The sequence below is a fragment of the Vulpes lagopus genome, chromosome 7 (assembly GCF_018345385.1).
Source record: "Vulpes lagopus strain Blue_001 chromosome 7, ASM1834538v1, whole genome shotgun sequence".
NCBI classification, from domain to species: Eukaryota; Metazoa; Chordata; class Mammalia; order Carnivora; family Canidae; genus Vulpes; species Vulpes lagopus.
Genome location: NC_054830.1, coordinates 71,574,844 through 71,592,923, shown reverse-complemented (window position 1 = coordinate 71,592,923; position 18,080 = coordinate 71,574,844). Strand labels below are relative to the sequence as shown.

General features: G+C 37.9%; 1 protein-coding gene across 5 annotated transcripts in view; it reads left to right on the top strand.

Annotated features, from left to right (window-relative positions):
• The window catches only part of SLC44A1 (solute carrier family 44 member 1), a 201,745-nt gene that overhangs the window by 124,029 nt on the left and 59,636 nt on the right, over window positions 1-18,080 (top strand). For all 5 annotated transcript variants that reach the window (XM_041761058.1, XM_041761057.1, XM_041761060.1 and 2 more), the window contains one exon: window positions 11,403-11,540. In XM_041761058.1, coding sequence (XP_041616992.1) covers window positions 11,403-11,540 — 138 coding nt within the window. The remainder of the gene's footprint in view (window positions 1-11,402; window positions 11,541-18,080) is intronic.

The window sequence follows — 18,080 nt, the reverse complement described above, 5'->3', positions numbered from 1 at the left end:
CTGGGAGATCCAGCTGCTTAAAGACTATGATATTAGGGATCCCTGGGTGGTGCAGCGGTTTGGCGCCTGCCTTTGGCCCAGGGCACAATCCTGGAGACCTGGGATCGAATCCCACGTCAGGCTCCCGGTGCATGGAGCCTGCTTCTCCCTCTGCCTGTGTCTCTGCCTCTCTCTCTCTCTCTCTCTCTCTCTGTGACTATCATAAATAAATAAAAATTTAAAAAATTTTTAAAAAAAGACTATGATATTAGCCTGGGAGATAGTCTCAGAGGAAGTGCTATGTCTTGCTGTGTCTAGGCACACAGGACTCTCTCTGAAGCACTCTTCCCATCTTTTCTTCTTCTTCTTCTTCTTCTTCTTCTTTCTTCTTTCTTCTTTCTTCTTTCTTCTTTCTTCTTCTTTCTTCTTCTTTCTTCTTCTTCTCTTCCTTTTTTTTTTTTACAACTTCTCTGCATTACTTGAAAATCAGTTGTAATGTGCCAATGCCCTCATCTAATAGGCCAAAGATAGAAATGGGCTTTCTCACCATTTACCTCTAAGTGATTCAAGAGTAGCAATGTACTTACATTCACTCGAGGGTAGTCAGAGGATGGTAGTCCTGTTCGCTGTGGCATTGAGCATGACTGGAATTTTGCTTTATTGGAGTTCTATGGTTAATATGAAAAAAAGTAGGCATGACATTTCATTAGCAAAATAAATTCTTGTCAATTGTAATATTGTATGGATGGAAAGTATTTGGAAGGTCATTATTAAAAAAATTAGTAATAGCCATAGCAATCTGAAAAATTACATTCTTTAAAATTTGGTTTGGGACCAAGTCATCCTTATCGAAGAGTTGATGGATGCAGTACTAAAAATAATCATCATTACATTTTGTACCCATCACTAAATTGCCCATCTGTAGAGAAGAAGCAAAACCCATCTCTTCATTCTCAGTTTCTACCATCTTCCCAAGAGGAATCTTTTGCTCTTTGCAGTTTTCCAAACCTGCCTGAAATGAGTTCCTTCTAACACTTGAATAGCTCCTACTAATCCTTAAAGATTCTACCTTGAGCTTCGCTTCAAAGAAGTCTTCCCTCATTATCCTAGCCCCCCTGCTGACCCTCCACATAACAGATTCATACCTCTATGAAAACACTAACAATGTTACATGGAAATCATCTGTTTACCTCTTTTTTTTTTTTTAGAGATTTTATTTATTTATTCATGAGAGACACAAAGAGAGATGCAGAGACATAGGCAGAGGGAGAAGGAAGCTCCATGCAGGGAGCCTGATGTGAGACTAGATCCTGGGACTCCAGGATCACACCCTGAGCCAAAGGCAGGCGCTAAACCACTGAGCCACCCAGGGATCCCATTACCTCTTTATTTCCACCTTCAGACCTTTAGCTCCCTAAAGACAGGGATCATAGTTATTTTTGTTTCTCTAGAAACTATTCCAGTATCTGGTATAGAACAGGTGGTCTTTAAATGTTTTCCAAATGAATTGTTAATCAGTGAATACCTGGATTTTAAAAGACTAATATTGTGATGTAAAACCAGAAGAAAGAGTCTCAAAAAGGAAATGTACAGGTATACAAAAGGAAGAGAACAAATCACACGATGTTAACATGCTCGGTAAGCAAGTGAAAAAATCCAAGGTTCTCAGCTCATCCCATGCTAAACATTAATCATTTTAGTACTGACAGTCCTGAGACGTATATCCAAACTTCAAGTTGGTCTTTATTGTACAGGTTTTGTACACTTTGGATCTTCATTGAAGATTTAAGGGAACTGTTAAAATAGTAATAAATAAGTGAGTTTAGGTTTAGAGAGAGTGATTCTGAACTAATACTTAGTTCTGTTTGGAAATGAAACGCTATCAGGCCTGATTACCAGAGTGCTTCATGTCTCCTTTTCTCACAGGAATCTCACTGGAGTTGAGGTCAACATACTGAAGACATCGGAACAGGGCACCTGGGGGTAGCTCAGTGGTTGAGCGTCTGCCTTCAGCTCAGGGCTAGACCCTGGGGTCCTGGGATGAAGTCCTGCATCAGACTCCCTATCAGAGCCTGTTTCTCCATCTGCCTATGTCTCTGCCTCTCTCCCTGTGTCTCTCATAAATAAATTAATTAAATCTGTTTTAGAAATTTAAAAAAAAAGTGTTCTAATGAACCCTTCCTGCCAGGTTAAGCAGAAGTATCTGTTGCCAGTAGAATTTTTTTCTTAAGATTTTATTTATTTGAGAGAAAGCAGAGAGAGAGCATGAGCAGGGGAGAGAGGCAGAGGGAGAAGCAGACTCCCTGCTGAGCAGAGAAACCGTTGCAGGGCTTGATTCCAGGACCCTAAGGCCCTGACCTGAGCCACCCAGGTGCCCTACCAGTGGAATTTTTTTAAACCCTTGCTCCTGTGAAATGTTTCAGAGTTGGGTGGGCACCCGTCTGTTTAAAGCATTTAAGATGACAGGAATCATGGCAGTACTGAATAGATGAGCTTTAGAGACTTCTAAAATTTGAAAAAAAAAAAAAAAAAAAGAACCAATAAGGTCTAAGAGTATAAGTGTTTGAAGGGACATTCTTCTCAGTGCTGTCACAAACATTTGGCAGTTACAAGATTAGTGCTGTGCTAGAGATCAAGCCTGAGCTGGCACCAAGATAACAGGCAGCTCACACCTTTCCTTTTGTCTCTAGTATTTATCACTTCCTGAAAATGAAGTTTCTTTTTCCCATACGCATTGGATTGAGTCCATATTTTTATAGCCTTGTTGGAGAAGACAAGATGGATAATTGGGGGGATATACAGTGGAGAAAGCCCAGATATTGAAGGTGTGTTTCAATCCCAACAGTTTAATTATTTGGCAAGTCCAGTGAAACTTCAGAATCTCCGTTTCCTTCTTCACTGAGTAGAGAAAAATATACCTATCCTCATAGGCTTTAGGCAAGGATGAAATATTAATGCAGATAAATCACCTCTTACAGTGCCTGGCTCTTGATCATCACCTAGTAACCGTTATCACTCTCTCCTGCTCCCCTCATTTTATTGTTTTATAAAGAACTCCCAATGTTTTACTCTAAGATAAGAGAGCTCTGGCAAAGATAAAACGAGAAGTAGTTCTAAAGATGTATCTACTTTCTTTAAAAGTAAATATAATGTAAAATACTGAAGAGTTTGGAAAACCAAGAGAAAACAAAGTCACCCATGATCTCACTGTGCTAATAAAAGTGACCTTTATTGAAATATGTACTATTAGCTTTGAGAAAAAGTTTCTAATATTTTATTTCAGTGTAGTAATGTCTTATCAGACATTGCTTATAGACTGATAAGACAGTCATCTGTAAAACGAGGATAATAATAGTATCTGTAGTGCCCATTACCATGAGGATGCAGAGATGGTATCTGTAGTACTCTGAGTCTGTGCCTGGACACAGCAAATCCTCTGTAATGATGACTCTTATTGTATAGTACTGTTCACAGTTAGTTTCTTTTACATTTTTTAATGTGCAGTGGTTTTTATTTTTCTCCTGGCAGGTCTTTCAGACTTTTTTAACGCTTTCTTACTTAGCTTTTATGCTTGGAAAGATTTTTCCCACCTCAAGGTCAAATAATTATTCCAGTATTTTTTACTCTAATATTTCAGATGTTTACCTTTTTTTTTTTTTTTAATACTTTTGAGTTGGGGATTTAATCAGTTGTCTCATGGCCAGTTAGTCATTATTCTTGCTTCTGCTATGAAACGTCACTTTAATCATGTACTAAATTCTTCTACATCATACTTGAGTATGTCTTAGGACTTTCTTTTCTGTACTATTGATCTGCCTATGCTTTTACACCAGTACTGCAATATCTAATTACTATACCTTCTTCTACTTCCTCCTCCCCCTCCTCCTCCTCTTCTTCTTCTTTTTCTTTTTCTTCTTCTTCTTCTTCTGGATACAATGGGTATTTTTTTTTTATTTTTTATAGCTTCATTATATATCTCTAACACTTATAATACAAATTCCTCTCATTCTTATTTTTCAAAAATTTATTGTCAAGTCACCTGTTTATATTCTGAAATTATCTTTGGAATGTTTAATAGAGTACAGTGAAATAATAATACTAATTTTAATGCCAGCTAATATTTATTGAACACTTACCATGTGCTAGGCACTGTGGTTCGTTCACACTTTACATGTAGAGTCTCCCATCCAGAGATTTGTTGTGTCTACTCTTTGGAAATGGTTAACAATTAGTTAATGCCTGTTGCATTGTTTTCCTCCTGTCCTTTCTTTTGCTGTCACTCCTGAGATCATCATGCAACTTTTTTTTTTTTAAAGATTTTATTTATTTATTAATGAGACACACACACAGAGAGAGAGAGAGAGAGAGAGAGAGAGAGATGCAGAGACACAGGCAGAGGGAGAAGCAGGCCCCATGCAGGAAGCCTGACGTGGGACTCGTTCCTGGGTCTCCAGGATCACACCCTGGGCTGCAGGCAGCGCTAAACCACTGTGCCACTGGGGCTGCCCATCATGCAACTTTGAAGTCAAAAGCCTTGAGTAGGGCTGGACAGTGCAGACCCCTGCAGGACAGTTGAGGAGCATTAGGTTACTCATGGAAATGAGTGCAGCAGACTGGGCCCAAGGCAGTAGAGAGTGGTAGAGACTAGTAAACTGGGGAGTTCATATTGCATCCCCAGAGGGCAGTCACTTTTTAGCTCTGATATACTCTTGCCATGTGAGAATTTCTAGACAGTTGCTAACTCTTCCACTTTCTCAAGTGAAGCCAGAATTCTGGATGTTTGCATTTTGTCTCCTGCTATTAAAATGTTGACAACTAAAAAAAAAAAAAAAACTGAATGAGCCAGACAAATAAGGTCTTTAGGCCACCAAAAGTCAGTTGTCCAGGACACCTGGGTGGCTCAGTGGTTGAGCATCTGCCTTTGGCTCGGGGCATGATCCTGGAGACCTGGGATCGAGTCCCGCGTCGGGCTCCCTGCATGGGGCCTGCTTCTCCCTCTGCCTCTGTGTCTGCCTCTCTCTCATGAATAAATAAATAAAATCTTAAAAAAAAAAAGTCAGTTGTCCATAAGCCATCAGCTTATTGCCAGTGCTTTAGAGAATTTAGAGGTTAATAGTAGAGGAGTATTGATAATGAAGGTAGAGGAGACCAGAATCCTTTTGCAGCATGGTATGAAATTCTAAAAGCCCAAGCCATGGTCCAGTGCCAAACTGCATGGAAAATACAGCTGGCTTCAGAAAAGACCGTTGGATTTTCAAAATAAGCCATTTATTATTTATAGCATAGGTGCTAGAGTTTTGCACATAAAAAGAGTGAACTGTGAACTGCTCTTTGTTTCTGCAAGTGCGTATCTTAAGTGACCAGGAAGGTGATTGTACACCTCATCTAACAGAATTCACTTTAGGTGGAGAGACTGTTACAACTAAAATCTGTTTCTTGTGGGCATTACTCAGCCCTTGGTTTGCTTTGACACCATTTAGAAGTAGTGTGTTTAATACTAGACGGATCTGCTCTCTGGCTGCCAAGCTTTTAAGATTATAAAGCTCTTCTCTATGCAGTTGCAAAGATATTTTTTGAGCACCTACTACCTAATACTACATTAAGCACTTAATATATATTATCACTTTCTCTCTAGAACTCTGTAAGGAAGGCTCATTTCCTCTGTCTTACAGATGAGAAAGTTGAGACTAGCATCTTGTGGCAAATCGTATGACCTAGAGATGGAGGGAGTTTTCAAAACTAAGTTTGCCCAGTTCTTGCCATGAGATCACCATTTCTCATATAAATATATACTCATTTTATGCATCATAAAAAATACTAAAGTACAGATTATTATAGAGATCATGCAAACATCTCAAATTTTCATGTTTTGTGCTATAAAGTAAGAGAAGCAGTGGTTTTAATGACAATCAATTTAAGATTTACAACATATTTTTAATTCTTATATGCCTTAAAAAGTCCTAAGAATTTAGAACCAAACTAACAATGGCAGATGACAACACTTGAGGAATGGTTGAGCATCTGCCTTCAGCTCCTGGGGTCCTGGGATCGAGTCCCACATCGGGCTCCCTGCATGGAGCCTGCTTCTCCCTCTTCCTGTGTCTTGGCCTCTCTCAGTGTCTCTCATGAATAAATAAAATCTTTAAAAAAAAATAAAGGAACCAAACTAAATGAAATGTATGGTATAGGTTGTTGGGCTTTTTGTCCCCCATTCCTCACTCAAAATAAGAAAGGGATAATTTTCACTATATTTTCCCTTATTTAATTTATAATGATCCACACGTAGAGTTGCATGTACCTTTTCCCTTTTCCTACCATTGTTGTCTATCTTGCCCTAGTAAGTGAGTTATTATATACAGATTTTAAATTTCAAGAGAATTTCTAGTTCTGTAAGTGAAGAAAAGAAAGGTGTGAAAATGTGGAAGCAGTATTCCGGAACATGTGGCCAAGCAGGCCTGGGTTATCTACATGGTGACCTTCTACCCTAACATTTTCTTCCACATGCCCAGGACTTTTTCTTTTTATTCATTCATTCACTCATTCATTCATGGGAAACACAGAGGGGCAGAGACATAGGCAGAAGGAGAAGCAGGCTCCCTATAGGGAACCAGATGCAGGACTCGATCCCAGGACCCTGGGATCGTGACCTCAGCCAAAGGCAGATGCTTAACCACTGAGCCACCCAGGTGCCCCGACCAGGACTTTTATACCTCATCCTGTCACATACAAATGCTACCAGGGACCCCTTGGGCCTAACAGTCATCCTTTTAAAAAGCTTCCTGGATGGCAATCACCTTTTATCTTCCTTCTGGGAGTTATACAGTCTCAAGCCTATATCCTGCCTGAGCAGATGTTGGGCACTGGCTAAATGTTCATCATTTGCCTCTCTGTGGGCAGTTGAGCGCAAGATCAGGAAGGTTGTCTGTGAAGGTAGGTGGGCTGTAAAAATCTCAACCAAGTAGTTGAACAGAAAGTTCAGAGAACAGTAATAGGGAAAGCCACAGAGAACTCAGAATTTCTTGAGAGCCTTAGCGTGAATCCTTTCAGACTAGGAGGTATAGAAGTGAAAGGAAAGTTTCATTGGCCTGCTGTGATCTGTAGCACAATTTTATTCCTGAAGAGGTCATCTTGACCTTTGTGTGTCACATGCAGCTCATCTTCCTGCCTTAGGAGTGGGAGAAAGAGCTTATGAAATATCCACTTAACTTTTTTTCAGTTAGGTTGAATACAAAGGAGTTGCACAGATCTGTAGGAATTTTGCCAAGAAAGCTAAATTTCTGTGATATATCCAACCCTGAAACTGAGGAGTGGAGAAAAGAAATTATTGCTGCCTCCTTCCATGTCCACAAAGGGTAGATGGAATGGGTGGGGCAGGATGGGAAGAGAAGAAAGAAGCAGGTCAGAGGAGGAATAATAATTTCTTCTGAATTATTGAAAAACAAAACTTCTGTGGCGTAGTTTGGAGATGTTAGACCCTCTTTGAGTTTGCTGGTCTGATGATAACAGAGGAGAGAGGTTGGAGGTATGTGGATCCTCTCTTGCTTCTATATCTTTCAAAGAAGGTCATGGTCAAACTGGGAAGGGTAAAGAGGCACCTGGGTGGCTCAGTGGTTGAACGTCTGCCTTTGGCTCAGGTTGTGATCCCGGGGTCCTGGAATCGAGTCCCGCATCAGGCTCCCTATGGGAGCCTGCTTCTCCCTCTGCCTGTGTCTCTGCCTCTCTCTCTCTGTGTCTCGAGTCCCGCATCAGGCTCCCTATGGGAGCCTGCTTCTCCCTCTGCCTGTGTCTGCCTCTCTCTCTCTGTGTCTCTCATGAATAAATAAATAAAATCTTTTTAAAAAATAAGTAAATAAACAAACTGGGAGGGGAGAATAGCTTAGTTAAGAGTGAGTTCTTGATACTCATTGAGGAGGTAAAGTTTAAGAGAGTAACTATTTGATTTAAATGGGTTATCCGGTATCCTTGATTCTAGATATTATAGTGCCTTTTTTTTTTTTTTTAAGCTTCGGAAAGCATCTAATAATACATAGTTAATATGGCAGGTATTTTCCCCCTGAGAACCTGTTATTAATTAAATGGTTCATTAGTCTCCTGATCATGTCTTAGAATAAGGGAAATAAGGTATTTTCCTTATGGGATGTTCTGTTTCAAATCACCACAGACATCTGTCAGTTGTCAGAAGTCGTAGAGAAAGGTACTAAAAGACTGGAAATGAGGAAATGTGGTTTGTATTTCAAAAGGGATGAGAAGATGGGGTTCGTGGACTATAAACAAGGTTGATGTTGATACTGGGCAATACTCTAGAACAGGAGTCAACAGCAAAGTTTTTCTGTAAAGGACCAAATAGTAAATATTTTTGGCTTTGTGGCCATATAGACTCTGTCACAATTGCTCATTTCTGCCATTGTAGCATGAAAACAGCCATAAACACTATGTAAACAAATGAAAATTGCTGTGTTCCAGTAAAACTTTATTTACAGAAGTAGACAGCAGGCCAGATTTGGCCCACAGGTTGTAGTTTGACAATCTCTGCTTTAGAATAAATTGTTAAATGGGTTTTTTGTGTGTTTGAGTATAGAGGGAACTGGTTGGTCTTGGTTCTTTGAGAAGAGATCAGGCCTGGGAAGTTCTTCTCCATCATTTTTCAGCAGAGTTACTGTTACATAAGATCAAAAGTATAGTTTATTTTGATATCATTGAGGCATTTGGTAGAATATTTCAAAAGAAGCTTTATAGGTAAAATGTAGACCACTGCACTGCAGTTAGGTAGTTGACTCTTTGGTGCCTGCTATCTTTTAGCTGATAAGAAGCAATGGCAGATGACAATATATGAGAGCAAGCAGCAAACTAATGCTACCAGAACAATTTAATAGTATTATTTCTTTAAAACACTCTATATATTAGCTTTTGAGATAAAAAGAACTGTAAACATAATGAAGTAGTATATTCTGATAACAAATTACCCTGGTTTGTTTGATGGAGTGATATGTAGTAAAATCATGTTATCTTTCTCAAAGAGCATCATTATATCCTACTGCCTCCTCGCTGAAAAAGTAGTGCCCTACCCGTATAGTCTTCTTTCCTTGGCCCTATAATATTCTGTGTTTTCAATCGATGAATTTAACTGTAAAATAACAAGTTAATTCTTTGGTGACTCAAATTTCATGCCAAATTCCTATTAACAAGCATACAATAGGAACATTCATAAATTAAAGACTATATCTCCCAAGCTCAGTGTTTAAATGGGACTGGGAGATACTGGCTTCCAGTTATGGAATGAATAAGTCATGGGGATGAAAGGTACTGGCTTCCAATTATGGAATGAATAAGTCATGGGGATGAAAGGTACAGAATGGGGAAGATAGTGGTATTGTCATACTGTATGGTGACACATGGTAGCCACGCTTCTGGTGAACAGAGTATAACTTACAGAGTTGTGGAGTCGCTATATTGTATAGCTGAAACTAATGTATCATTGTATGTTAAGTATACTTCAGTTTAAGAAAAAGACTTTAGGGACACCTGGGTGGCTTAGTCCCTTAAGCATCTGCCTCCAGCCTAGGTCATGATCCCAGAGTCCTGGGATCAAGCCCACATTGGGCTCCCTGCTCAGCAGGGAGTCTCCTTCTCCCTCTGCTCCATACCCAACTTGTGCTCACTCTCTCTTTCTCTCAAATAAAGAAATAAAATCTCTTAAAATAAAAAAAAAAAAAAATAAAAAAAACCTTACAGGGGCACTAGGTGGCTCAGTCGGTTGAGTGTCTAACTCTTAGCTTTGGCTTAAGGTCATGAGATTGAACATGAGGCTCCACACTCAGTGGGGAGTCTGCTTGAGATTCTCTCTCTCCTTTTCCCTTCCACCTTGCTCCCAGGTGCATGTTCTCCCTCTCTCTCACTCTGTCTCTCTCAAATAAATAAATAAATAAACAAACAAATAGATAAATAAATAAAATCTTTAAAAAAAAGAGGACAATGTAAAGTAAGCCCTTTATATGGCAGTTTTCCAACAGCTGTAACATTCTGGACTCACCAACAATTTAAGTCCGCACTAAACCAAAAATTCCCCAGGATAAGTTTTAGTCACAAAGTCTACATACTTTCCCTTCTTAAAACTTAGATGTATTTGATGTTCTAGTATTTATTCACATTTCCCAGAAAATGTCAATCCTATTCTAGAATGCAGTATAAAAAGGGGGAAAAAAATCAGAGTCTGTGACAGAGGGTCAGAGAGGACATGGAGCAGCAGAAGCAGGTATAATTGAATAAAAGTGTGTCAGCTGGGACTCCGTATGACAAGGGACAGAAAGCCAGCTCAATCTGGCCTAAAAAAGAGAGCATGAGGAAGGGGTGGAGAGAGATTGGGAGGAAAGATTCTTAGCAATGTATTAGCTTGTGTGGCTGGAAAGTCCAGAAATGTGGCTCCTAATCATGCAAACATTGTCACCAGGTACAAGTAACTGGTTTCTCTCTGCTCTCTCCCCCTACCACTCCGCCCCCCGCCCCCGTGATGGAAGCCTTGCCCTCCCTTTCATATTGGGACCTCCAGCAGCTTCAGGCTCTTCGCATTATGTTGGCAAAACAGCCATGGCAGTTCATACCCTCACACATTGCTATCCAAGAAAATGAGAGCTGGTTTGTCAGGAGCTCCTGTGGAAGAGAAAGGAAACTTATTTTTTCCCAGAAGCCCTAGGGAACATCTTTTGCTTTCATTGGCTCTATTAGTGTATGTACCAATCCCAGAACCAGTTGTTGTGGAGGTGGGTAAAACATGCTGATCAGCTGACATCAGTCTAGGCCCACCCCCAGAGCCAGAGCTAGTGTCCCTCACTCAGACTCTAAGAGAATGGGGAAGGACTGTTTTCTCAAAGGGGATGTGGGGTCCTACTCCCAGGAGGGTATGTTTGCAACAAACCGCTGTCTACCACAAGTACTGTGAGAAATGATAGCATAGTGGAAGGCACCAAAGAGGTAGATGGCAGGTGTTCCAGATAAAACAACACAGCATCCCTGTGCCTTTTACCTATTTGTGTAGCTTTTAAAGCATCACTGGAATGGTAATAATGCATCACTGATATTCATAATGATGAACCTGAGACATCTAGGAAAGGTTAAATTATGTTTGATTTACCTAAGGCAGGGAAGAACTTAATGGATGTTGGAAAGGTTTGTGCATGCTTTAATAAATATCAGTATTTTAGAAGGACTAAAACTAAGCCAACCAAAAAGCTCTTTTTACCATATCAGTTTTTTTTTAAATGTCTAGCATTTCCTTGTGCTAAGTCTTAACCTATATCTCACCAAAGGCGTGAGTTTAACTGTGAACTGTTTTCACAAGCTATGCTTTAATCATATTATTTGGTTTATATCTTAACAGAGTAAAATTACATTTATTGATGAAAATATTGTTTTTTGCTTTGGTCCAGAATGCATACACAGCCACAGCTATCAACAGCACCAACTTCTGCACCTCCGCGAAGGATGCCTTTGTCATTCTGGTGGAGAATGCTTTACGGGTGGCTGCCATCAACACAGTGGGGGATTTCATGTTATTCCTAGGCAAGGTAAGACCAAATATGTTATCTGAAACATAAAGTCAATTTTTGCATATTTATATATGAAAAATATCTTGCTCACCAAAATACTAAATATATGTAATATAAAAGAAGCACTTACAAAGCCCTAATTTGTGTCAGATACTGTTCTAAGTATCTATGGTGCTCATTTAATCCTAACAACAAATTTGTAAAGGAAGTTCTAATATTATCCTCATTTTTATAATGGGGAAACGGAGACACAGCAGTTAAGTAATTTGCCCATGTTTCTTCTTACATATTTTGATCTGTAAAGAATTCAGAACCAGTCTGCTTAGTGGTTAGGGGTACTGCATCAGGAGTCTGACTGCGTCAGTTTAAATCCTGGTTCTGTTACCTACTAGCTGTGTGACCAAGGCAGGGTACATAACCATTCTGTGCTTCAATTTGTGCGTGTATGAAAGTGGGATAATAATAGAGTCATACCTGTAGGGCTATGAGGATTAGATGCATAATATGGGTAGTGTACCTAAGACAGTGCTCAACACATTTTACGTTCTCGATGAATGTTGGCTCTTACTGTTATTATGTATAAATGCCTTTAAAACAGAGCTCTTAGGAAGTGAGACTTACCTGTCCTTAAAGTGTCTGAAAAGAGGTAATTTTTATGTACTTTTAAAATCTGCAAAATAATAAATAACAATATAATGGATTTCTTTGTATCTGTAGTTTGAACCATTAAATACTCAGAAAATTTGAAAAATTGAGCTGACACCATTATAGCCTAATAATATCATTTTCATATATTCCCTCCCAGTGTTTTTTTGTAGGCTTATATTTCTGTAGAATAACAATCATAGCATCATACCAGTTTGTTCTGTCCTTTGTACTTCATATTATATCATATACAATTCTCATATTGCCCTGATAATCTTCATAATTATTCATTATCATGATGGAAAGTATTTTATCAAATGCCATTCTTAAATATCCTCTTACTGCTAAACATTTAGGTTACTCCAGCTACTGTGTTTTGAAAATGTTTTTGAAAGGGAAAAAATATTTGATGTATAGAGGCATGGATAGCACAGTGTGGTTTCAAGTTCTCAGGCAACTGTCATCTGAAAAGTTTTATTAAAAAACTGTGCAGTTATTTTGAGAATCTGTAATTCAACTTACATTATGACTGTTGGATTTGTCCTTGTCATGTTCTTACAAGAGGAAATGTTTTATAGTAAGGACTGAATGAGTTAATCCATGTTAAGGACTGAGTGTAGTGTTTGACACTCTTATTAACTATTGCTGTTATTTATATGCTATATGACTAATTTAAGAAGGCTTCAGATTTTTTGTCTATTTTATGTTTTACATATTTATAATTTATCTACTGCTAAGAAGGATATGAGGCAACTTAAAGTAAGAACATGTGTACACAGAGCAATTAAAATAAAAGAGAAGCCATATTAGAAAAGTAACAGAAAATTATATTCAGGAGCAGCACTTGATCATGATGGTGATTTTAGTAAACTCTGATGGAGACACTTGCTCAGCACTAGGTACTGAGGAATGTATTTTATGTGAAGTGTTAATCATCCTCCCCTGTAAGGTGAGCCACTGTTATTACCTTCATTTTATAGCAGAGGAAACCAAAGTTAGGAGAACTAGATACGTTGCCCAAATTTAAAGAACTAGAATGTGGCAAAGCTGGAGTTCAAACTTAGGTCTGTCTAGTTTCTCAGTTTTAAGTCACTATGCTCTGACATTAAGTTTGCCCTTGGATTTTTTTTTTTTAAGAAGTCTTTTGATTCAGGAATTCTCTTGATGGTAAACCACTACTAGAAATAATTCTAAATACAGAAAAATAGAGTATTATTTCTAATAGTTACCAATTGCAAACAATCTGCTGCCTAACAAATTGCACTACTAAGCATTTATCCTAAAGATACAGATGTAATCTGAAGGGGCACCTGCACCCCAATGTTTAATCTGAAGGGGCACCTGCACCCAGCAATGTTCACAATACCCAAACTATGGAAAGAGCCCAGATGTTTATTGACAGATTAATGGATAAAGAAGATATGGATATACACCATGGAATACTACCCAGCCATCAAAAAAGGAAAAGAAAAAAAAGGAAAGAAAGAAATCTTGCCATTTGCAATGACATGGATAGAACTAGAGGGTATTATGCTAAGCAAAATAAGTCAATCAGAAAAAGATAATTATCATATGATTTCACTCATACGTGGAATTCCAGAAACAAAATGGGACCATAGAGGAAGAGAGACAAATATAAAACAAGATGAAATCAGAGTGGGAGACAAACCATAAGAGATGCTGAACTCTAGGAAACAAATTGAGGGTCGCTGGAGGGTGGGGATCTGGGGGACAGGGTAACTGGGTGATGGACATTAAGGAGGTCATGTGATATAATGAGCCTTGGGCGTTATAGAAGATTGATGAACCACTGACCTCTACCTCTGAAACTAGCAATATACTACATGTTAGTTCATTGAATTTAAGTTTAAAAAAAAAATTGTTTTAAATCTACTGCCTAACAATAGAGAAATGGTTAGAAATAATAGCAGACTATTATTCACCTATTAGACCATATTTTTCATTAAAAGTTTATAATATGATAAGCGAAAAGGCTGAGTAAAACTACTGGACTATCACTGTTAAGTACTGTTTAAGTACTTAAACTGTTAGTACTGTTAAGTACTGTTTAAGAATGTACATATGAAAAAGAATTACTATCTCAAAATGTTAATGATTATCTTTGGAATTGAAAATATCTTTAGATATTGAAAATATGAGTGATTCGAAACCCCTTCCCCTATGTTACCATAATAATCTCTATAAAATATGGATTTTTGGAATGCCTGGGTGGCTCAGCGGTTGAGTGTCTGCCTTTGGCTCAGGGCGTGATCCTGGAGTCCTGGGATCTAGTCCCACATCAGGCTCCCCACAGGGACCCTGCTTCTCCCTATGCCTATGTCTCCACCTCTCTCTGAATAAATAAATAAAATCTTTAAAAATAAATAAATATGGATTTTTCTATAATGGAGAAATATAGAGATGATAGAATACAATATTTTAAAATTGACTTTGAGTTTTTCAGCAGCTTAGTGACCTGTCAAAATTTTTTCTCTAGTTTTATCATAACCTTTTTTTCATCCCACAAATATTCTAGAATGCCCACTACTAATGTGTGAGGGACTTTTCTGGGTACTGGTTATATACTAGTCAATAAAAAGAATTTAAAATCTAGTAGAAAAGGCAGCTTTATATCCCTCTTTTCACTTCATATTATGTTATGAGCTTTTCCTATTTTATTAAAAATGTTTTAAACATGGTTAAGCAATTGCTGTATCATCATTTATTTAACCAAACCTCCAATTTCTTTTTACGGTTAAACTGTTCTCATTTATGAATATAAAGTATGATACTGTGAAACTTTTGTATACAAATCCTTGCCTGTGTCGATCCTTATTTCCTGAGCCCAGAATCATAGAAGTGGAATTAATGAGTCAAAGTACATAATAGGTTTCTTGATGTACATTGCTAAATTGCTTTCCAGAAACATATAAGTTGGAATAATACAAAATTTGTAACACTGTAAAAAAGCCACGGATGATAAATTATTTTTTAATCGAGATACTAAAAAAGGAGGGAAAAAATTGAGAGGGGAATAAAGTCTTCTGGGTTTTCAACATACTGAGATAAATATTCTTTAGTTATCTTTTTAAAAATGTAGTTCTGATCACAGAATGCAGGAAATCTTTTGAAAGCATTTCTTTCGTTACAATTAAAAGTGGCTACTAGTATGCAGAAATAGTTTTCTGATCAGATAGTTCAAGTGGGTAGATCTGAATAAGCATTATAAAGGACAGGGAGCATCTGGGTGGCTCAGTTGGTGAAGCACCTACTGTCTGTTCTTTGGCTCAGATCATGATTCCAGGGTCCTGGGATCAAGCCCCACGTCATGTCATCCCGGCTCCTTGCTGAGCAAGGAGTTTGCTTTTCCCTCTGCCCCTCCCCCTGCCTGTGCTCTTTCTCACTCACTCACTCTCTCTCAAATAAATAAAGTCATTTAAAAAAAATAAAAGTGTCAGGAACAAACTATTGATAATATACAACTTGGATTAATCATGAGGGAATTTTGCTGAGTGGAAAACTCCAATCCAGAAAATTAAATACTGTATTGATTCCATTTATATAACATTCTTAGATACCTTTTTTTTTTTTTAAGTAGGCTCTATGCCGAATGTGGGGCTTGAAACAGTCTTAAAATGACAACATTGTGGAAATTGGGAACAAATTTGTGGTCACCCAGTTAGAGATGGGGTTGGGGGAGGAATAGGAATAGTCATAAAAAGGGTAAGGTGAAGGATCCTTGTGATGATGAAAATGTTCTGTATCTTGACTATGTTGATGTCAATACTGTGGTTATGAGATTGTACAATACTATAGTGTAGTTTTACAAGATGTAATCATTGACGGGAACTAGGTAAAGGGTACATGGAATCATCTGTGTTATTTCTCACACCTACCCATGAATTCAAAATTGTCTTAAAACTTAAGATTTAATTTTAAAATCCCTAAATTTAAAAGAAAACCAAAGACAGTGCCATGGATCCCATTTCCATGGAACCCAAGTAGTTTCATGGCATGGTAAATTAGATTTGGGAGGGATCTTAGGTCCTCTAATGTAGTGGCTTGTGAACTGTGATCACTGGCCTATAGGGCCCCCACAGATAAAAATAGAGATTTACAAGCTATTTAAACATTTTCAAGTCCAGTAGATAGTGCATATTTGCCCAATAAAACTATACAAAAATACCCACAAAATCTCAAGCTCCTTACTTCTGTGTGAAATTATTTTATCTCTATTTGATAATACTTTTTCTAACATTAATCATTGGAAGTTTATTTGGTATTGATTAATTAAAAATGAGGATATGAATTATTACTTATAGGTGCTATTTTACTGGTAAACAAAATATTTCAAAACTTTGAGTTCCATGTGGAAAGGACATCATAAATGCAAGATTTATGGTGGAAATGAAAGGAAAAAACAATGATTGCCAAGCACTGTACGGTTTCAGAATGCCTTATTTTAATACTTAGGGATGTGTGTACTATTATGTCTCCTTTAAAGGCAGAAAAACAGACTCAGGTTAAATTTGACCTTGCTTCGAGTTACAAAACTAAAAAGTATTAACTCTGTGATTCAAATCTACATCTTTCTGATTACAAAACTAGCACCCCTTCCTTCCTGCAGAAGAGTCAAAACTTTTTAAATCATATGTCTTATTAGAAAAAAGTTTTGAGCCCACTTCCTAATATATTTATATTTATTAATATATGTGCTGTGTTTAATAATTTATGTATTCTAAATCATAGTATTAAAAAATTTCAATAAATGAGAAAGACAATTTGAAGTCCTAGGTGATCCCCTCAAATACTCCTCGGGTATTTGTGATCAGTATGGAGATCACTGATACAGACCAGTACTTCTTACAGGCTGTGGACTTTATCACAATGACCTTAGGTACTTTTTAAATGAATATTGCTGGGCTTCCCCTTATTGGACTCTAGGGGTGGGGCCCAGGAATCTGTGTTATTCACAAACTCCCCAAGTGATACCTATCTCCTCTATCGTTTGAGAACCGTTAATGTATCCTCTGCTTGAATAAATGGATGATACCCTTTCATAATATTTGGAAGTAATTATTATATTTCTTTGACCTTTTTGGCTAAATATCATTAATTCTTGAAGATTTTTCTCATATGACAATATCTAGCCTCCCACCTCAACAGCTTTGGTCTCAGCATTGGTTTGTCTGAGCCATACCTTCTCCCTTTAATTGACTTTAACATTTCAAATGTGGCTTAACTTCGGGTGGTATAATGAGAGCAAAAGACCCTCAGTCCTGCAGGATGAATATCAAAAATTTGAAGATGAGTATAAGAAATAACTGATTCTAAAAACCAAAAAGAGTGAAAGAAAACAGATATAATTAGCTATCTGTAGAAGTCACCCCAGAAAATAAGTAACTATTAAAGAGGATTCCTGAGTGCCTCAAAAAATGGTGGAGGGTCTTTCAAATTTTGGACAAACCCAGATTTGCTCCCTAAATCTGAGAAGGGTCATTTATAGCCTGATCAATATTTCACCTAATGCCTTATAACTCTTGGTTAAAATGATGAGGGAGAGGTGCTTTGGTGTGGATAAATAGTAGGGAAAAGGCAAGAGAATTCTCAATCAAACCATTCTCAGCACTGGACAAGGAAAGGCTGCTGTTATTCTAGAGCATTCTTTCTTTTCCTTTGTTATTTAATGCTGGGTGGTAGGCCAAGTAAGGGGCTGAGCAAAACTCTGTTCAGGATTCAATAAAACCTGTTACTGCTTTATATTCAAATCCAAGCATTTCCTGAGTTTTTACCTACAAATAGTGCTGGAGTTGGCATTGTAACACCGTTATTTGGGTGGTGTCTGCTCTTCTACTCTGTGACCTTGGGCAGGTTGCCTAGCATCTCTGAGCACATTTCCCAGTCTATAAAATG